Consider the following 22,910-nt stretch of genomic DNA (forward strand, 5'->3'; position numbering starts at 1 on the left):
AGGTTACTATTGCCATAGGCATGCAAGGGTGTTTATTGGAGCTTTTGGAGGTGCCATGAGCTGTTATGCACTTCAAATTCGGACCAGAATTGCAATTTTCGCGAAATTTTGCTTCTGATAGTCTCACGCGGCCCGCCTAAGGATTCCCAGGCGGGTCGCCTGGGGTCTGCAGGCCCAGAAACTTTCAAACATTGGCAGATTTGGTCCCTGTCCTTACACGCGATGTTTCGGCTGCTTATTTTGACTCGTAAACCCCCAAACTTGGTTTTTAAGAACCTTAGGACATTTACCAACATGGTAATGTCCTCGGATAACTTTGCGCTCAACCGAAAAGCCATGAAATTCGACGTTGACGCTTTTAGTCCCTCAAGTACGGTTTTGGCCATAACTTTCTCATACGTTGACGAAACTTCACGAAATTTTTACCACATATTCTAGTGAGTATATTTTAGCATTATAAAGCTTCGGGTCTGCCAAAAGTTCACTCAGAGGTATAAATTCAACATGTTGACACTTTTGGCCCCTATAGTTTGCAATACTTCACTTATGTGCAATTTCCGCGTCGTATGAACCATGAACCATCCGTTTAAGGTTATAAACATTATGTAGGGTTATCATAGAGTCTATTTATCCATTATTGACACTTTGGACCCTTACGTTCCATAGTTTTCACTGTTTGTCACTTTTAGTCCCTCTAAAGTATGTTTTCACATACCGGAACCTTATGACACGTGTCAATACATTATTGGGCGAAATTTTTCGAGGTGTTACAGTCACAAGAAGTGTTAAACTTCTTGTTTGCCAAGAATAAGGTTGGATTCATCAATGGAGCAATCAAGAAACCGACACCGGAGTCGAAAGATTACATGGCTTGGATGAGGTGTGACGCGATGATAAAAGGGTGGCTGAACACGGCTATGGAGAGAGAAATTAGAGCAAGCGTAAAGTACGCGACAACGACCCAAGAGATCTGGGAAGATTTGAAGGAACGCTTCGGAAAAGGTAGTGCTCCTCGAGCGTATGAACTGAAACAATTACTTAGCATCATTAAACAAGAAGGGCTCTCTGTTTCCGCATACTATACAAAATTACGTGGGTTATGGGATGAGATTCAGTCCGTATTTCCCATGCCCACATGTAATTGCAACGGTTGCTCTTGCGAGATCGGTAAAAAACTTGAAGAACAGAAAGATAAAGAAAAACTCTATGAGTTTTTATTGGGATTGGATGGCGAATTTGGGACCATAAGGACCCAGATTCTCGCCATGAAATTGACACCTTCACTTGGGACCGCCTATCATTTAGTCACGGATGATGAGCAACAAAGAGTTGTATCCAACAACAAGAGAACGACAACCGAAGCGGCTGCGTTTCAGACTTCTATTTCAATAAAACGCGAACAAAACCAATCAGGAAACAAACCGGTTCGGAAGGAGGGAAAGCGCAACGCTGGTGACCCGGTGGAACATTGTGATTTTTGTGGCAAAAATGGTCACAATAAAGATGGATGCTTCAAGCGAATCGGATATCCCGATTGGTGGCCGGGAAAGGGAAACAATCTAAACCAAGGGCTGCATGTGTTGATGGTGAAGGTAGTCCTATACCAGGCCTAAATGTGGAGCAGTATCAACAATTCATAAATTTTTTTGGAACAAAAGAAGAAAACCCGCCTATTGCAAATATGGTAGGTAATTTTGCTCAAGAAGGTACGTGGGTCATTGACTCGGGCGCCACCGAGCACTTTTCTTATAATGATAATTGTCTCACAAACAGGTCCAAAAGAACTCATGAAGCGCCGGTTATTATACCGAACGGTACAACCGTTCCCGTTAAGGGACGTGGTGACTACACGTTACCTAATGGAATAACGATAAAAGATGTTCTTTACGTACCTGATTTTAAATGCAATTTGTTGTCCGTTAGTAAAATATCAAATGATTCACAATGCGCTGTGACATTTTTTCCAACTTTTTGTGTCATGCAGAGCTTAAGTTCGAGGGAATTGATTGGAGCGGGTGAATGCTTTAAAGGTCTATATAGGATTGGGAAGATGGGAAATAAGAGACAAGCGATGATGGCAACCGCAAGTACGTGGCATAAGAGATTGGGTCACACGTCAATTTCTAAACTTAATCATGTTGGTATTATTATGGATTCTTCTTTAAATGGTATTTGTGATTCTTGTGTTAAAGCAAAGTTTGCTAGACTGCCGTTTCCTATTAGCCAAACAAAAACAAATGCGTGTTTTGATCTTATACATTGTGATGTGTGGGGCAAGTACCGAACACCCTCTTTCACGCGTGCAAACTATTTTCTCACGATAGTTGATGATTATAGTCGTGTCGTAAGGGTATTTCTTCTCAGATATAAATAAACATGAGGCTAGAACTATTTTGGTGGCTTTTCACAAAATGGTGCAAATACAATTTGAAAAGAACATAAAACGAGTTCGATGTGATAACGGAGGGGAGTTCACGTCCAACAATATGCTCGATTTCTATGCTAGGGAAGGGATATTGTTGGAAACTACGTGTCCGCATACACCACAACAAAATGGTGTCGTCGAAAGGAAGCACCGACACCTCTTAGAAACGGCAAGAGCTCTAAATTTCGAAGCCAATCTCCCAACTCGTTTTTGGGGAGAATGTGTTTTGACCGCCGCACATATTATAAACCGTCTTCCCTCCGATGTGATTGATGGCAAGACACCATACGAATTGGTATGTAATAAAAAACCTGGTTATGAGCATCTAAGGGTATTTGGTTGTCTCGCCTATTATCGAAGTACTGAAACCAAGGGAGATAAGTTCGAAGTGAGGGGGAGACCGGGAATATTTTTAGGATACCCACGCGGCACAAAAGGATATAAGATTTATGATTTTGAGCATAAGAAAATTATTGTTTCAAGAGATGTAAAATTTGTAGAAAATGTTTTTCCTTAAAAAATGACAGAGGACGCAAAAGATGAAGAGGAAGTCTTTATTTTTCCAAAAATTTGGGAAGATAACCAACCAAGTAAGACTAATTTGGATACAGAATCACAAGCTCAAAGAAATTCAAATAATGAGGAGTCCTTTTGTCAAGAGCCTACTGTTGCTCAAGACTATAATATTCCTCATGATATGGCCACACAAAATGATAATGTAGGGATTGAAGAAAATGATCCAAATAATTTTGATGAGGAGCCCACTACTTCTTATGATGGGCCCTTACAAGATCACCATGAGGAGCCCAACATATTTATGAATGAACAACCACATGAAGGCCCAATTGAAGATGTCTTCTCTACCAACATTCCGGAAGTCCACGAGAGATCAAGAAGAAACAAGTCAACGCCTGCCTTTTTAAAGATTACCAAGTGAAGCTGCCCCCATCTTTAGACCATAAGCATTCAACCTCATCCTCTAATCATGAACCCTCAACGGTACATCCCATAGCGCATTTTGTTTCTTATGATAATTTTACTAACTCACATAAAGCTTTTTTGTCGGCCATTACCAAAAATAATGAGCCTAAACATTTTGGTCAAGCGGTACGAGACCCAAAATGGGTGGAAGCAATGAAGACCGAAATACAAGCTTTAGAGAAAAACGGAACTTGGACTCTTCGAGAATTACCACAAGGAAAGCGTGCTATCGACTCGAAATGGGTATACAAAATAAAATACAAACTGAATGGCGAAGTCGAGCGATACAAGGCACGGTTAGTTGCCAAGGGCTTCACACAAATGGAAGGAGTTGATTTCCATGATACATTCGCACCGGTTGCAAAACTCGTTACTATCAGAACCCTCCTCACTGTAGCCGTAAAAAGGGATTGGCACATTCATCAGTTGGATGCGAACAATGCATTTTTACATGGAGACTTGGAAGAAGACGTGTATATGAAAGTTCCTCAAGATTTGGAAAACCAAATGACAAACGAGTTTGCAAGTTAAAAAAGTCTCTTTATGGACTCAAGCAAGCATCAAGAAATTGGTACCAAAAATTTACCAATTTCTTGCAAAAACTCGGTTTCAAGCAATCTAAGGCTGATCATTCACTTTTCTTGTTCAAGAGAGAGAGAATATTTATTGCTGCGCTTATATACGTTGATGACGTTATCATTGTAGGTGATAACATCAATAAAATACAGGAGACCAAAGCACTTCTTGACAAGGAGTTTAGCATCAAAGATCTTGGACCATTAAAATTTTTTCTTGGCATCGAGGTTGCTCGCACAAAACAAGGCATGGTTCTAAGTCAACGTAAATACACGTTGGATATTTTGGAGGACACAGGGATGATGGGGTGTCGTCCAAGTGGGTTCCCCATGGAACAGAATTTAAAGTTAGACAAAGGAGATGATGAACCACGCGTAGACGAGAACCAATACAGAAGACTTGTCGGTAGACTTATTTATTTGCAGGCCACTAGACCTGACATAAGCTATGCCGTCAACATCCTCAGTCAGTTCGTTAGTGACCCGAGAGAAAGTCATCTTCAGGCTGCCAATCGTGTCTTACGATATCTCAAGACAACACCCGGACAAGGCATTCTCCTTACGAAAGATGGTGGCACGAATCTCATAGCTTACTGCGACTCTGATTGGCCCGGGTGTCCAGTTACCAGGAGATCAAGGACAGGTTACCTATTACTTTTAGGAGGGTCTCCTATATCCTGGAAGTCCAAAAAACAGTCAGTCGTCTCGCGCTCTTCTGCAGAGGCCGAGTATCGAGCTATGGCCTCAACGGTCAGCGAGATCTTATGGTTAATATGGCTCCTTAAGGAGCTCGAAATGCCTTGTGAAGGACCAACACAATTATTTTGTGACAATCAAGCAGCCATACACATAGCTAACAAGCCGGTTTTTCATGAACGAAATAAGCATGTTGAAATGGATTGTTGTTTCGTCAGAGAACGGGTCGAATCAAAAGAGATAGTGCCTATGCATATTGATTCTAAAATGCAAATAGCAGATGTTTTTACCAAGGCCTTAGGAACACAAAATTTTCACACACTTCTTGGCAAGTTGGGCATTATTAACCTCCATGAACCAACTTGAGGGGGAGTAATAACCGAGATTTACGTAATTAACCGAGATTTACGTAATTCCACAATTCTTGTCTCCGTATTATTGGCCCAATCTTTTCCTTTTCTCTTTTTGGTTTCCTTAGATAGGCTGCATATTTTTGTATATTTATATGTTGCTTCTTCATTGTATTTTGTGCACCAAATATTGATAGAAATACATAGCCAATATACCATAACAATTTTGTTAAAAGGCTTCTTTCCATCTTCTCAATGGTGAGTTCTTAATATACACAACATTTCTTCATTTATGTATCATGTAAGACTAAGTGTAACATATGGGCATGAGTGATTGCACTAACCAATTTAAATAAAGAAAAAAAGGCTGTGGAACCTATTCTTCAATGAGCCTAGTTTCTTAAAAATTATTGCCATGCATGTTTGGTAGTAATAAAGGAGAACCATGCAAATCACCAAACAGGAACCGAGACCGGTGTGCCACTTAAAATGCAAGTGAAACAACATTTTTTCATATTTCAAGTGTATAGCTTTGTAAATATAACCTTAAGTGCCACCCGAACCCAACAGCCAATTTGCAAACAATAAGTCAATAACCATATGATCGCTTGTGACATGCTTATGTAGCCATAAAGCGCAACTACAGGTCAAATTCTGCAAAAATTTGTCAGAACAAGCTGAAAAGGGCCCTTGTTTTTAAGCACTTTACCCAACTGCATCTAAAACCTGGCGTGTTTATACGCTTGCTTAGAAAGGCCTTGTTTTTTAAGCATTGTGCGCTTAGGGAAATTCGACGAGAATGGAAAAGTACAAAACGAAAATACAGATCTCACATTAGAATAAAAACGACACAAACCTCTGAACGAAAACATAAGTAATGCATCACCCAAAATAGATAAAAATAATTTTTTTACGAGTTCAGTTCGGTGATCTAATCGGCTTCAATTCTGTGATCTAATCGAAGGTTACAACGGTGCATAAATGTAGACTTCTGATGTAAACTGAGCAAAGAGGATTACTTAAGTCACCATTTCAAACATAACAATCTTTAACAACATTCTTAGTACACTTTTTTTTTTACGAATTTTATGATATGATGGCATCTCAATTACTGTAACTTTCAATTTAGTTGATTACCTTAGTCTTGGTTACCCCATCACCTCTACATACGACCACACTTTCTTCGGCCGGTCCTCTCTCAAATGGTTGCCTTCTCATTGGTTTGCCGATTTCCTCTGTAAAAAAACATGTTAATACACAGACTCGAGATACCTATGTACTTTGCCAAAATGTAAGAGATAATTTACTTACTTTTCCTTCCTTTTCACCCGAAGTTCTACACAACACACCATTCCCCAAACATAAATTCTGTAAATGTAGAGAATGATAATTCCTTGATTGATTTCATTCATCATAAACTCTCTATATAAAGATACAAACGTGATCTCCTATTTATGGAGATAATTGATACTAATTGATACAAAGGACACACATATTACAATACTATAAATATGGTGACTATTACACCCCCGCAGTCGAAGCGGGAGGCCATCGTATGCTTAGACTGGAGCTAAAATCGTCGAAGAGTACCCGAGGAAGACCCTTTGTGAAGATGTCGGCAATCTGAAAGTGAGAAGGCATGTGAAGGATACGAACCAGGCCTTTTTGAACATGTTCTCGGACAAAGTGAATGTCGAGCTCGATATGCTTGGTTCGTTGGTGCTGAACCGGATTTCCTGATAAGAAGATAACACTTACATTGTCACAATATACGAGAGAAGCTTTGTGCAAGGGACGATGTAGCTCAAGAAGAAAATTACGTAACCAACATATCTCCGCAACGACGTTTGCAACCCCTCGGTATTCAGCTTCGGCACTAGAACGGGAAATAGTAGATTGTCTCTTAGAAGACCATGAGATCAGGTTATCACCGAGGTAGACACAATACCCGAATGTGGACCGGCGAGTGTCAGGACAACCAGCCCAGTCAGCATCGGTATAGGCTCGTATAGAGAGTGTCGCAGAAGAGTGAAGATGAAGACCATACTCAGAAGTGCCCTGTAAATACCGGATAATACGCTTAAGAGCATTCCAGTGGGCCACACAAGGAGAATGCATGTGCATACATATCTGTTGGATAGCATAAGCGATGTCGGGTCTCGTGAAAGTGAGATACTGTAATGCACCTGCAAGGCTTCGATAGGTAGTAGAATCTTCAAGTAATGAGTCTGGTTCACTGCCTAATTTAGGCTGTGTGTCGACCGGAGTGGCAGCAGGTTTACATGAGTCCATACCTGCACGATGAATTATGTCTTTTGCATAGGCATGTTGAGATAAGAAAAGCGTGTTCCCTGTTCTAGTGACCGAGATGCCCAAAAAATAAGATAAGGGTCCCAAATCTTTCATAGCAAATTCACCTGCAAGAGTGGTCATGAGCTGTTAACGTAGTTGGTCAGAAGAGGTGGTGAGAATGATGTCGTCCACATAGATGAGAAGGTAGGCAACATCACGACCATGATGATAAATAAATAAAGAATTATCGGTCATGCACTGAGTAAATCCATGTTGGAGGACAAAATCAGTGAACCGTTGATACCAAGCCCGAGGTGCCTGTTTGAGGCCATAGAGTGATTTCTTTAGTCGGCACACATGATCGGGGAAGTCCCGATGGCGAAATCCCATTGGTTGATGCATGTACACTGTTTCCTGCAAGTGGCCGTGTAGGAATGCATTGGTAACGTCCAATTGGTGGATCGGCCAAGATTTAGAGAGAGCCAGAGTGAGGACCGTCCGTATAGTAGTGGGCTTGACCACCGGACTGAATGTTTCACCACAGTCAATACCAACCTGTTGACTACGACCATCACATACCAACCTTGCTTTATACCGTTCTAGAGAGCCATCAGAACGAAATTTGTGTTTAAAGAGCCACATACTACGAATAATATTCATGTCCGAGCGACGTGGTACTAGTTCCCAAGTCTTATTTTTAATAAGTGCACTAAATTCGCTTTGCATGGCATCATACCATTCAGGTGTGGACAAGACAAGGTGGGGAGTTTTCGGAATCGGAATAATGGATGCGGTGGTGAGGTTGAAAAGTTGTTTGGGCTTGGTGATCTCGTCCATTGCGCGAGTACGCATGGTACGGGTTGGTGGCTGTGGGACGGGGTGAGGTGGGGTCGACTGAGTGGAGGACGGTGAGGATAGGATCGATTGTGGTGAGATTGAGTGGGGGGGGAGGGGTGGTCTGATGTGAGGAGTTAGGAGAGAGGTGGGCGGTTAGAGATGGGTCCGGTAGCTGGGCTGGAAACGGGCCGGAAGAAGACCCAAGTGGGCTGGGTGAATGGGGGGGGGGGGGGGGGCGGAGAGGAAGAGGGGGATGTGGGCTGGAGATGCAAGATAGGTATTGGGTCGGCTGAAGGTGAAGGTGGGCCGGCTGAAGGTGAAGGCGAAGGTGGGCCGAGGGTATTGTGATGTGGTGGAACATTGGGTTGGGTGGATTGGACAGAATGTTGCAACAGTGGGTTTAAGGGTGGAGAAAGAAAGGTGTAGTCAATATTGGTGGTGGAGTGTTGTATGGAGAATGGATAGATGGTTTCCTCAAATTGAACATGGCGAGATATAAATATTCGATTATTAGAAATATCAAAACATTTATATCCGCGATGGTTAGAGGGGTAACCGAGAAAAACGCATGGTTTGGAGCGGTTGGTGAGTTTATTCATGGTGGTGGAGGGGGTGATGGGATAGCATAGACAACCAAACACACGAAGATGTGTGTAGGTGGGAAGGACATTGTAGAGAAGGGTAGTGGGGGATAAAAATTTTTGAGTTTTCTTTGGGAGAATGTTGAGAAGGTAGGTAGCGGTTTCGAGGGCATGATGCCAAAATGAGGGTGGTAAAGAGGCATGAGCTAAAAGAGTGCGAATCATATTATTAATGACTCGTATTTTTCTCTCTGATACCATGTAGAGAATGATAATTCCTTGATTGATTTCATTCATCATAAACTCTCTATATAAAGATACAAACGCGATCTCCTATTTATGGAGATAATTGATACAAATGACACACATATTACAATACTATAAATATGGTGACTGTTAGTAAAATTATTAGAAAATAGAAAATAAAAACAACAAGCAATCAAAAACCAGATTAAGAGGCCCACAATTGATTCTGTAGTAAAATATGCAAACCTCAAAATCGAGGATGAAGTAAAATAAATCGCATCAAACGCTAAATCGCCAGTTTTAATGGGTTATGAGGGTAAAAGAATTTCCTTGAGACGTCAATTTTGGGTTCAACGTCAAACATACCCTAAGAAATTCTTCACGATTGTGATTTCTTTGTTGTCATGCTACAAATCCTAATCAATCCTTCCATCATGGTAACGGGAGGGATGAATCCCGCCTGCAACTGCAATCGGACACGATTTCAACGGACAAAAAAACCAAATGTGAATGGAATCGAACTGACACCGTCGGTTAAATAAGCTGAATGAGGAAGACGATTGACATTGCTTAAAAAAGAGAGACGTATCGACTATGACCATCCAAATTTTCCATTGAATAAGGCAGTGACCATTGAAGAAGGCACCTCAATTAGCGTCTTCAATTTACACAGACTGTTGGGCTGAAGATTTCTTTGTGGAAGAATCATATAAGTGACAGACCTTAAATTGGGGGCATGTTTGGCTTAGCTTATTTTCAACTTTTGAAAATTCCTTTTGGCCAAAATAAGTCAGGAATTCCTGACTTTTGGCAAATCCCTCTCACAAACAAAGAAAAGCCCAACACTTTCAAAAGAACTTTTGCCCTTCAAAAGTCCTTTTACCCTCAAAATAAGGAACCCCAAACACTCTCTGAGTGCAAAATTGAGAGAAAGGGATGAAAAATTAGGGCAAAAGACATGACTATTGAGCTCCCGTCTTAAAATTGTAATGGAAATTACTTTTTAGTACATGTGAAATGATTTATATAAATGTAAGAGTAAACTGCCATTTTGGTCCCTGAGGTTTGGTTACTTTTGCCACTTTAGTCCAAAACTCAAACCTTTTGCATCTGGGTCCCTGTGGTTTTAGTTTTATTGTCATTTTGGTCTAAAAATGAAACCAGGTCACACTTGTCTTATAAAATCCTGCAATTTTGTCATTTTCCTCATGGGTAAATCAGGTCATATTTGTCTTATAAAATATGATATTTATTTATAAAAAAGAAATGATCATTTTTCCCCTGTGGAAAATGACAAAATAACAGGATTTTATAAGACAAATATGACCTGATTTCATTTTTGGACCAAAATGGCAATAAAACTGAAACCACAGGGACCCAGATGCAAAAAGTTTGAGTTTTTGACTAAAGTGGCAAAATTGACCAACCACTAGGACCAAAATGGCAGTTTACTCTAAATGTAAAGATTATTATTTTGTTATTGTATGTTATAAATAAATTTATTTTATCCCTATAGTATACTAGTGGGAAAGCCTGAGTGTTACTACGAGTACTTATTTGTTAATATCAATTTAAAAAGACAACTAATGTATCAATTCACAAATAGCAATTGAGTATAATAAACCAAAAAAATTACACAAAAAACAATATAAGAGATGGTAGAACGTTATGGAGATAAGAGACTATAAAAATGAGCAAGAGTTTGCGTTGAAAAGTGATGTTTAGTGTATATTAAGAACTCTTCAAATGGGCTTCGTTTTACTCACATGCCTATGGAAAACTCAGCTATGTAAGATAAAAGAGTAAATTGCCATTTTAGTTCCTGAGTTTTGTCTAAATTTGCCATTTTAGTTCAAATAGTTTTTTTTGCCTCTGGGTCCCTAACTTTTACATTTTGTTGCCATTTTGATCATTTTGTCTAACTCCATCCAAAAACCCAGTTTGTAACTGGGGTATTTTGGGGATTTCCTTAAAAAATGCTTTCAGTTGCCATTTTGATCCAATTCCAAAAAATCATAAAAATTCAAAAAATCTAAAAATCAAAAAATTCTAAAAAATCATAAAAATTCCAAAAAATCAAAAAAATTCTAAAAAATCCAAAAATCATTAAATGTTTCGGCACGAAGCGTTTCGACCCGTACCGTTTCGAACTGAACCGTTTCGACCCGTATTGTATCGAACCGTTTCGATGCGAACCGTTTCGACGCGAACCGTTTCAAACCCGTACCGTTTCGAACCGAACCGTTTCGACCCGTACCGTATCGAACCGTACCGTTTCGACGCGAACCGTTTCGATCCGTACCGTTTCGACCCGTACCGTATCGAACCGAACCGAACCGTTTCGACGCGAACCGTTTCGAGCCGAACCGTTTCGACACGAACCGTTTCGAGCCCGAACCGTTTTGAGTCGAACCGTTTCGACGCGAAGCGTTTCGACCCGTACCGTTTCGAACCGTACCGTTTCGAACCGTACCGTTTCGAACCTGAACCGTTTCGAGCCGAACCGTTTCGACGCGAAGCGTTTCGACCCGTACCGTTTCGAACCGAACCGTTTCGACCCGTACCGTATCTAACCGAACCGTTTCGACGCGAACCGTTTCAATACGGTACGGGCTCGAAACGGTTCGGGTTCGAAACGGTACGGGTGGAAACGGTTCGTGCCGAAACATTTAATGACTTTTGGATTTTTTAGAATTTTTATGATTTTTTAGATTTTTTTTTTTTATTTTTAGATTTTTTTGAATTTTTTGGAATTTTTTTGATTTTTTGGAATTTTTTTGATTTTTTGGAATTGGATCAAAATGGCAACTGAAAACATTTTTTAAGGAAATCCCCAAAATACCCCTGTTACAAACTGGGTTTTTGGATGGAGTTAGACAAAATGATCAAAATGACAACAAAATGTAAAAGTCAGGGACCCAGAGGCAAAAAAAAACTATTTGGACTAAAATGACAAATTTGAACAAAACTCAGGGACTAAAATGGTAATTTACTCTAAGATAAATTATCGGAAGAACTATCTTGAGACAAGTGGTGCCTGTGAAAGACAAGTCACATCAATTATTGAGAATTACCACATTATAAATAAGCAACATGTTGTTGCTTTATATGGTTGTACACTATGCATTGAGTGCTTTAAAAAAAAAATTGAATTTTATTACTTTAAATCTAAAAGTCTTTTACCTTTTACATTTTAACTCTATTGTTTTTTTTTTACTTTTACCCAAAGCTTTTTAATCTTTTGTAATTTAACACAAACAATTTTTTTATGTTCAACTTTAGTCCCTCATACTTTTATCTTTCGCAAGTTTTTCGTTTTATATTTCATTATAAATTTGTGAGTCAACACGCTCCAATGTGCGTGTGGGGTTCAATGTTTTTTGTCTATTTTTCCCGTTTTACAGGGCCATCGCAACACGTCTATTTTTCTCCGTTTGAGAAGTTCATCGCAACGTGCGGGTCCTAGATCGACTTAGTTATTCTTTTCTACGTTTTTACGTTACGGTCTAATTTCTGGCATTAACATGATGCAATGGGCGTCCGTGGTTTAACAATTTTACGTCTGTTTTTTCATTCGGTGTTATTTATTCCTTTTTATTTATTTTATTTTTACTATCTTTCCTGATATTGGTGGTCGTTGGCAGTGGTGTGGCATTGGTGCTACTTGGCACAATTTTACGAACGTATTTAACCTGTTAAGTTTTACTAATATTCGTTTCGAGTTTACCCCTATACCTCATTTACTTTAAAAGAAACTATTTTTACGTGTATTTTTTATGTATTTGTCAGCATGAATTCGATTTGCTATACGTTTCGAAGTAAACTTTTTCTAAAAATGAGATAGGTCAAATATAATACGTTTTCGTATAAAAAAACCATTTTTATGTACGTTTCGGTATACATTGAAGTTGGTGTATGTTTCGACGTAAATTTTTTGGTAAACGAGTCAGGTCAATATAATATGTTTTCGTGCTTATTTTATGAATGTTTGGTAAAATTTGTTTCGAATCGAGTGGAGTCAAATCGGGGTTTCTTTTTTCCCTTTTTCACAAAGTTCTAATTAATCTCTTTTAATAATACGTGTCAACTTTCCCGTTACATGTGTTACGTTTTCTATGTATGAGTCGGGTCACATATAATACATTGTGATTGTATGATATAAATTTGATTTACTTTATGTTTTGATCCAATCGCAATGCTTATATAGGTTACATTGAGTTCAATCGGGAAACGTCTAAACACACGTTTTCATATGATTAACGCATCACATAACATTTAGACTAATTCATTCGATGTTTGTGACGTACCCGCGCTGCAACGCGCGCGGGTGTTATTGCTCGTTAAATATTATAAACAAGCAACAATTTTATGCATACAGGAGTTGTAACTTTAGCTTAGGGTGTTTTTTAAAAAAAATTGGAAATTTTCTTTTTTAACCCTAAAGTTTTATTCTTTGACAATTTAAGTTTAAAGTTTTAATTTTAATTTCCTTTTTAACCCTAAAGTTTTAATCTTTGACAATTTAAGTTTAAAGTTTTAATCTTTGATAATTTAACCCCTTCGATTAATTTGATTTTTCACTTCTAACTCAAAATTTTCCATCTTATACAATTTAACCCCTTCATTAATTTGATTTTTCACTTCTAATTCAAAAGTTTCCATCTTTTGCGATTTAACCACTATGATTTTTAACTTATGTGTTGTAATCTTGGCTTTGGGGGTTTTTCAAAGGAAAAATGGTTATGCATATGGTTGTTGTAACCTTGGCTTTAGGGGTTTTTAAAAAAAAATGATTTTTTTTACTTTTCACCCAAAAGTGTTTCATAAATTACTTTTAACTAAAACTATTTGTTTTTTTTACTTTAAACACAACTTTTTAATCCGTTCTCTTAACTTTTTTTACTTTCAACTTTGGTCCTTTATAGTTTTCATTTTCCGTAAATTTTTCGCTTTATGCTTTGTTCTAAATTTTGTGACTTAATACATCGTAACATGCGTCGTTGGTTTAACGTTTTTACGTTTCGTTCTAAATTTTGCAAGTTAATATGACGCAACGTGCGTGTGTGGGTGAACGTTTTTACATCGTCTATTTTTTTCCTGTTCGACAGGTTCAACATAACGTGCGCGTCCTAAATCAACTTAGTTATAACTAAAGAATACCCGCCGCAATGCGGCGGGTCGTAAATCTAGTTTGGACTTAAAAAGTATTGAAGAATGCTAAGCGTTAATTCTAGAGATGTAAAATGGACGGGTTGAGCGACGGAAAAAAGGGGTAACTATATAATATAGGTAGCCTTTGCTTGACCCGAGAACAATTATTATTATTTCATATATAAATAAGTAACTTTTTCATGCATAAACACTTGTAACTTGTGTTTTGAGGATTTTTCAAAAAATAAAAACTTGATTTTTTAGTTTTAACCCAAGGGTTTTTACCTTTTACAATTTTAACCCTACAAAATTTGTTTTTTTTTAACTTTAACTCAAAACTTTTCATTATTTGCAATTTAACTTCACAACTTTTGTCAATTATACTTTTCGTCTTTGGTTTGACATTTTTACGTTTCGTTACGTATAGTTCTACATTTTCGATTTAATACGATGCAACGTACGAGTGTGGTTCAACTTTTTTATGTTTTGTTTCAAATTTTGCAAGTTAACACGGTGCAACGTGCATGTGTGGTTCAACGTTTTTACCTCTATTTTTTCATGTTTGACAGGTTCGTCGCAACACGCAGATCCTAGGTCGAGTCAGTGTTGGTGGTCGATCACGGTTGTGTGACATTAGTACCATTTGACACCGTTTTACGCCCCGCCGCAACGCGGAGTGTGCCTTGGGGGTTTTCCAAATAAAAAATGGTTATGTATATGGTTGTCGTAACCTTGGCTTTAGGGGTTTTTCAAAAAACAAATTGATTTTTTTACTTTTCACCCAAAAAATATTTCATAAATTACTTTTAACCCAAAACTATTTGTTTTTTTTTTACTTTTAACCCAAAACTTTTTATCTTTTGCAATCTATCCTCACAACTTTTTTTACTTTCAACTCTGATCCTTTATAGTTTTCATTTTCCGCTTTATGCTTGGTTCTAAATTTTGTGACTTAACACATCGCAACGTGCGTCTTTGGTTTAACGTTTTTACGTTTCGTTCTAAATTTTGTGAGTTAACACGACGCAACGTGTGTGTATGAGTGAACGTTTTTACGTCGTCTATTTTTTCCCGTTTGACAGGTTTAACATAACGTACGGGTCCTAGGTCGACGTAGTTATAACTAAAGCATCCCCGCCGCATTGCGACGGGTCCCAATTCTAGTTGTTATTCATTATTAAGAGCTTTAAATATGATTACAAAAATGATACTAGTGATAGTAATCTAATACTTTACACTATTTCCATTTTAGCTAGAAAAAAAATTATTCACCAATTTGACTCGTTTAAAATTACAAATAACCTCTTGTTGATTGTCTAAATTTCTTTATTTTCTTGGGTTTAGACCATGACTTTCACACTTATGACACCAATTACAGGTATTTGAAAAATAACAATTGTTACTAACTAGTATTAAGTACCCCGCGTTGCGGCGGGGGCGTAAAACTTGATACGGTTTTACGAACGTTTTTAACCTATTAAATTTTTTACTAATATTTCGTTTATGTTTACCCCTATACTTCCTTTACTTAAAAATTATTTTTTACGTGCATATTTTTTGTACGGGTAGATATAAATATGATTTGTTCTACATTCCGACGTAAACTTTATTTATAGATGGGTCAGGTCAAATATAATACGTTTTCGTTTAAAAGAAACCATTTTTACGTGCATATTTTTATGTACGTTTTGGTATAAATTCAAGTTGTTCTACGTTTCGACGTATATATAAATTAATAATGTTTTCACTTTGCCTTTTTGTCTAAAGTGTACAAAACACCATTAAAGCATGAAGTACAATCACATTAAGCCTACTTATATTACAAATTAATAGTTATACTTTTTGTCTAAATTGTACAAAACACCATTCAAGCATCAAGTACAATCATATTAAGCCAACCTATGTTACAAATTAATATTAACTAGTATTAAGCACCACTCGCGTTGCGATGGGGCCATTAACACTGAACATGCGGCGTGTTAATGCAAATAACTTAGACCGAAATATAAAACATAGAAAAGAATAACTAAGTTGACCTAGGACTCGTGCATTGCAACGAATCTATCAAACTGGAAAAAATAGACAACGTAAAAATGTTGAATCGCATACACGTTGCGGCGTGTTAACTCGCAGAATTTAAAACGGAACGTAAAACGAAAAATTTGCGTAAGATGGAAAACATAAGGGACCAAAGTTGAAAGTAAAAAAATTGTGAGGTTAAATAGCGAAAGACGAAAACTTTTGGGTTAAAAGTAATAAAATCAAATAAGTTTGGGTTAAAAAGTGAAAAATCAAGCTTTTTTTTTTTTTTTGAAAATCCCCCTAAGCATTGGGTACACCCACTCAATGCATAAAGTTGTAAGGAAATTTATAATATAATATAATATAATATAATATAATATAATATAATATAATATAATATAATATAATATAATATAATATAATATAAATATAATATAATATAATATAATATAATATAATATAATATAATATAATATAATATAATATAATATAATATAATATAATATAATATAATATAATATAATATAATATAATATAATATAATATAATATAATATAATATAATAATATTTGAAGGTCACAAACAGTTTTGGTTGGAAATATAAAATATCAAAGGGTGTACATATTCAGACACCTTATTCCCTAAATCCACACCCTCCTATACGCTTCGTATAGGGCTATACGAAGCGTATAGGGTTGCTTTTCCCGACCAACTTCTGCACCTCGTACAACGTCACATCAGTCAACTTATACGGGGAGTCTAGGCCTGTACGAGGGGCCAATACGAAGGCCCTTAGACGCCTCGTATAGACCTATACGAGGCGTCTTGGACTGACCGATTTGACTATGAAGAGACTATGTCTGACATGACTTAAAGGCATACGGGGAGTAAAGACCTATACGAGGCGTCTTTAGCTCCCATAAAATGCAACCTACAGTGCGTTCTTGGTCCACATCCGAGGTTTCAACAAACAAACACTCACATTCTGTTTGTTCTTTTATTTGTGTTTGCGTTATTATCATCCCGGAGTGTTGAAATGTCATCATATTGGAACGGCAACTATATCTTCGGGCAATATTCTAGCGAAAATTGGGGGCACGAAAGCGTTCCGGTAACAGTTATTAGCGTAAATGTTTTAATTACTTGTTGTTTTCGTTTATTATTTACTAATGATGATACGGTTGTCTATTTTGGAGGAGTCTGGCGTTCCCGATTCTAATGAGCAAGAGGAGGTTGTGTCTAGTATACAAGGAAAACAAAACAGCCCGTTTCTAGATTTGAACAAGCATCCTCCTGTTGATGAAACAGCCCGTGTAGATGACTCATACCATGCTAGTGGATACAGAGGAGACGGTGGATACGGAGGAGACGGTGGATACGGAGGAGACGGTGGATACGGAGGACACGGTGGATACGGAGGAGACGGTGGATACGGAGGAGACGGTGGATACGGAGGAGACGGTGGATACGGAGGAGACGGTGGATACGGAGGAGACCGTGGATACGGAGGAGACGGTGGATACGGAGGAGACCGTGGATACAGAGGAGACGGTGGATACGGAGGAGACGGTGGATACGGAGGAGACGGTGGATATGGTGGATACGGTGGATACGGGGGATACGGTGGATACGGAGGAGACGGTGATCATCAGCAATTCATTTCCCCGGGCACTCCTTATGTTCATCAAAACAATTCGGACGTTGGAGGATATGGTGGTTATGGTGGATATGGTAGATATGGTGGTGAAGCACCTCCCCTGATATGCCCCCAGTATAGCCACTAAGCAGGGGCTCAAAGGTAATTTCAACGATGGACGACTCGTACAGGTCTGTACGAGGAGTACAGTTGAGGCGGTTACTTTTTCCCCATTTCTTTTTTTAATTAATAAAATGTATTATTAAATTACCATTTTGCCCCTGTTTACCCCTTAGTATAGCCTTTTATCAGGGGCGAAATGGTAATTAACCATTTCAGAAATATCTTTTTGGAATGGTTAATTACCATTTTGCCCCTGATAAAAGGCTATACTGAGGGTTAAACAGGGGCAAAATGGTCATTTAACAAAAAGCATAGACGCCTCGTATAGATCTATACGAGGCGTCTAGGCTTCGTATAACACAGGGGGGGGGGGCCTAGACGACACAGATCACACACACAAACAAAAACACACACATATACGCTGCATTCTGATCTATACGCCTCGTACGTATTTCAACCGTATTTTTGAAGAATCGAAGCATCACCGGTACGTATTTCATCCCGTAGTTAAGTATTTTTGTCTCGTTTATGCCTTTAGACCGTAGGTTTGCCCTAAAAGTTGAATTTTGTTGGGTTTTGGGGGTTTGAGGTTGATGATGATGATGAACTTGTAGAACAGGACGCCGAGTATAGCCCTATACGAGGGCTATACGAGGGTCTGTTTTTTTTTTTTTTTTTATTGTTATTGTTATTAATATTATTATTGTTATTAATTATTATTATATTATTATTATTATTATTATTATTAAATATTATTATTATTCTTAATTATTGTTATTGTTATTAATATTATTATTGTTATTAAATATTATTATTATTATTATATTATTATTAGTATTATTATTATTATTATATTATTATTATTATTATTATATTATTATTAATTATTATTATATTATTATTATTATTAGTATTATTATTATTATATTATTATATCATTATTATTATTATTAAATATTATTATTATTATTAATTATTGTTATTGTTATTAATATTATTATTGTTATTAAATATTATTATTATTATTATTATTATTATTATATTATTATTATTATATTATTATTATTATTATTATTAATTATTATTATATTATTATTATTATTATATTATTATTATTATTAATTATTTATTTATTTATTATTGTTTTATTTATTATTGTTTGTATACGTATACAGTATTTATTATGGAGGACGATCTGATGCCGGGCGGTGACATTCAGATAGAGCCGGTTCAGCAGGGTCCACGACGTAGACAGCGGCCGCCTGTGGATACGCTGCAGGGGCATCCGTATCTAGAGTTTCCCGACGGCACTGACGCCGCCCGTCATTGCTAGAAGCTTAGGAGGATGCACGTTGGATCGCATGCATCGATCAATTGGGATGCGATGGAGGAGATTGCTGAGACGCCGAGAGTGCGTCGGTTTATACCTATCGATTCGCCGTGGCATCGTCTTTTTGACTTGGCGCACACGCCGACCTACAGGGAGCTGCTGGTCGAGTTCCTTTCGTCATTCACATTTCACCCTCCTGGGGAGCCAGTGCAGCTTCCGTACCCAGGTGCTCCCCATCCGCCTGAGATTTCTTTCAGGCTTGCTGGCGTTATGCGTTCGATGACGCTAGCAGAGTTTGCGGTGCGTTGTGGTTTATACATGCAGGAGGAGATCGAGACTGAGATTTACACAGCGGGGCTAGTGGTGGTTGAAAAACCCACTCTTGTAGGGTTTTGGCAGGTGATTGCGGGGGCGGATCATTGGGAGCATGATAAGTCGAAGGGGAGGGTGTCGTTTGTTAGTGACCCACTATACAGGTATGTACGTTTATTATTGCAATTATTGTGATTATATGCACTGTTTATTAATCTCTGTTTTTGTATTTCGCTAACACTATCTGCAGGTATCTGCACCATTTGCTCGCCACTTCTATATCAGCGCGCGGCTACAGCCGTGAGTGGTGTACGACCACAGATCTTTTTTTCCTATATTGTTTGTTGTATAGGAGGCCGTGCGCGCTAGCACACGGTCTAGCCCAGTACTTCGCCTCCGGCCATCACCGGCAGGAGCGCGGATTTTTGTATGGCGGGGCATACGTGACCGTCATTGCCCGTTCATTGGGCCTCGTACCACATCAGGACCCACATCTACGGACGCCGGCCATCATGCCGACGCGGATGGGTATGCAGTCGCTATGGGGGATGAGGGTTATCAGGAGGTTACCCGTTGGCCCGCGGTTTAAAAACCGCGAGGGGGGCGTATGGAGAGAGGAGGCCCTACCAGAGCATTTCGAGCCCGTTCATCCTCCTGCAGATCCTGCTGATGTAGTGCCCGTGGAGGACCCTCCGGAGGATCTAGACGGTGCAGCGGGGCCACAGCCACCGCCACCTGCCGGGGCACCTCAGTTTCCACGTCACGTTATTCAAGGTGGTGCCCCAGGAGCTGCGCTACATCCGGATGTACGAGCCAGGCTTGACAGGCTCGACGATTTGGTAGGTTGGCTGGTACGGGCGGAGCAGGATAGACGAGAGAGAGAGGGATTACCCCCGATACCGCTTCCACCGGTTCGAGCTCCACATCAGCAGCACCAGCCGCAGCAGCAGCACCAGCCGCAGCAGCAGCATCAGGATTCAGATTCGGATTTGGATGCATAGACCTGTTGTTGTTTTTATTGTTATTATGGATGTACAAACTTATCTTATATATTTTTGTTATGGATGTAAACAGTTATCTTATATATGTCATATTTATGTTTGTTTTCAGTTATTCGGTTACTCAATGATTGTTCTCTTAAATTTAGATAATACGGAAACAATATAACCCCCTGAATATAATACGGAAACAATATTTGAAAGAAATAAAATTTTAATCGAAAGAATAATATTTAAAAAGTAAAATGTTAAAAACAATATAATATATTTAAATAGCCGATTTTTAAAAAACAAAAAAAAAACAACACTTTTTTAAAAATAAAAAAAGAACGATTTTTAAAGGCAAATAGTTAATTTTTAAAAAACAACAACTTTTTATAGTGTAAAAAAGAAAAAAAAAACTTTTTTTAAAACCAAAAAAAATTTCATCAAAAAAACACATCTTCAAAAACCATCCAAAAAACCATACCAAAACCCACCAAAACACCCCTCATTTCAGCCCAAAAAAAACACCAAACATAGACGCCTCGTATAGCCCCATACCCTGCGTATAGGGTTCCTTAAACAACGTGCCTGACACCCTCTGTACACCCATCGAATTCAGTGCATGGACGCCTCGTATAGGTCTATACGAGGCGTCTAGGTTTAAAAAAGTGTGGATTTAGGCGCAGTGGGTGTCCGGATAGTTTCTCCCATATCAAATGATTAACCCAAACATGACCAACTTCACAAAATATTCAATAATGTTAATAACAAAGCATTGCCTTTCAAAGATTGCTTTTAATTTCATAAGCATGTAAAAATAATATGTGACTGGATTTCTACTTAGAAATCATAATATTTGTAATTCTACAAACCAAATGAAACTATTCAAATGTTAACAAATTAGGACCTTGTATGCTAAGGTAAACAAAGAACACAAAAACCTTATGTATATTATGATTTGTGCACCATGCGGGTCCCGATCGTAAAGAAACGACACTTTGTGTCGATCACAACGAGCTTTTGATCTCTGCAAATGTCAAGAAAGAAGACAAATATAGCCGTCTTTATGTTACAGTCACTGGATTCAGAATCCGAAAGGGTTATAAAAAAGACCGAATTCTATGTGGTTTTAATACAAAAATCATACTTTGTAGAAAATGCAAGTTTAAATATAAAAAAATATATATTTGGTATATCCCTTCAATAAAAGCACCCTATGGAAATAACCTATGTGCTTAACTGTTTCGCAGCTAAACACAAACTCAATTACTCATAAAGCCAAAATAACTTATGAAAATTGCAATTTTCGACATGAAATAGTCGAATATCCCTTCGGTGAGAGCATCCTGTGAACCCAAAAAACATACTCACTTGAAATGATGTTCATAGGCAAAAAATCTTAACAGAAATAATACCTTAAAATCGATTTGCAAGTACAGAAATTCATAAGTACCACTATGATTTTCATCAATAGCAACAAGAAGCATCTTTGAAGTATACCTGGAGTACCAAAGATACAATCAACATAAGATCTTTGGTGCTGAAGATAATCAAGTTGAAATATTTATGTGCCAATCAAGTTGCGATCCGTAGAGGTGTTCATAAACCGTTGGTTCCAACTGAATCGCCAAAACAAAGCAAACCAGCCAGTTTGGACAACAGTTTGAAACTCGTGGAACATGTCATTTAACATTTATTGTTTATATATTTTCATTTTGCAATATCCATCATGTATATTTACAATTTATAAAAAATGGTTCAAACCGCCAAACTGAACCAATTTGACCAGTCCAGTCCAACTCACCCAATCAACCCAGCTAGTTTGGTTTGCCACTTTCAGTAACAGTTAGCAGTTCGAACGTCTCCACAAATTTTTTTGTCAACACCAGAACGTGAACACCACTATCGTCTATCAATCTGTAAATGCCAATAATAATCAAAATGATATCTTTGTCTTAATTGTTAGGAATTTTTTTAATCATCAAAGTTGTTCGGGTATCTTCTCCACTTGTCATTTTATCAAGACCAAACTGAAACTGTTTTTTTACTATCAGTTTGACTACCATTTTGGTAAGCACGCCGGTTCCTTCCACAATTCTGCAATTATGGCCCCAAACCCTGCGTCATGTATATCAGATTTCACTCATACGTTCTGCAATAATCTTGTTCTTTGTCGACACACGTAGCAGATACCTCCTTCTCCACTGTAGCTACCTCCCTTCTCATCTTTTTAGCTTCAACCTCCATAGCGTTGGTAAAGTGTCCACTTTTTTTTTTTGCTAAAATCGGAAATCTATATGACAATTTAAATAACAAGTTTGATGGAAACCCAACATAACAAATATAAAACAAAATGAAAAAAAGATAATA

At 38.0% G+C, this 22,910-nt stretch overlaps 2 protein-coding genes across 2 annotated transcripts; one reads left to right on the forward strand and one right to left on the reverse strand.

The window, feature by feature from the left end:
• Positions 1-6,548: 6,548 nt before the first annotated feature.
• LOC110944821 (uncharacterized mitochondrial protein AtMg00810-like) lies at positions 6,549-7,460 on the reverse strand. Its single transcript, XM_022186465.1, has one exon. It carries the CDS (start codon positions 7,458-7,460, stop codon positions 6,549-6,551), a length of 912 nt encoding a protein of 303 aa, XP_022042157.1.
• Positions 7,461-17,020: 9,560 nt separating this feature from the next.
• Positions 17,021-19,248, forward strand: LOC118479570 (protein spalt-accessory-like). The gene is made up of 3 exons (XM_035974157.1): positions 17,021-17,267; positions 17,353-17,617; positions 19,091-19,248. Exons 1-3 carry the CDS (start codon positions 17,193-17,195, stop codon positions 19,246-19,248), a joined length of 498 nt encoding a protein of 165 aa, XP_035830050.1. The 5' UTR covers positions 17,021-17,192.
• The last annotated feature ends 3,662 nt before the right edge of the window (positions 19,249-22,910 follow it).

The sequence above is a fragment of the Helianthus annuus genome, chromosome 6 (assembly GCF_002127325.2).
Source record: "Helianthus annuus cultivar XRQ/B chromosome 6, HanXRQr2.0-SUNRISE, whole genome shotgun sequence".
NCBI classification, from domain to species: domain Eukaryota; kingdom Viridiplantae; phylum Streptophyta; class Magnoliopsida; order Asterales; family Asteraceae; genus Helianthus; species Helianthus annuus.

What these genes read in the sequence shown, in the direction of transcription:
- LOC118479570 (XM_035974157.1), top strand. Translation starts at nt 17,193, where the DNA reads ATGTCATCATATTGGAACGGCAACTATATCTTCGGGCAATATTCTAGC. An exon ending in GGGGGCACGAAAGCGTTCCG is followed by an intron (nt 17,268 to 17,352) that starts GTAACAGTTATT and finishes TCTATTTTGGAG; the next exon opens with GAGTCTGGCGTTCCCGATTC. An exon ending in CGGTGGATACGGAGGAGACG is followed by an intron (nt 17,618 to 19,090) that starts GTGGATACGGAG and finishes ATACGTATACAG; the next exon opens with TATTTATTATGGAGGACGAT.
- LOC110944821 (XM_022186465.1), bottom strand. Translation starts at nt 7,460, where the DNA reads ATGACCACTCTTGCAGGTGAATTTGCTATGAAAGATTTGGGACCCTTA.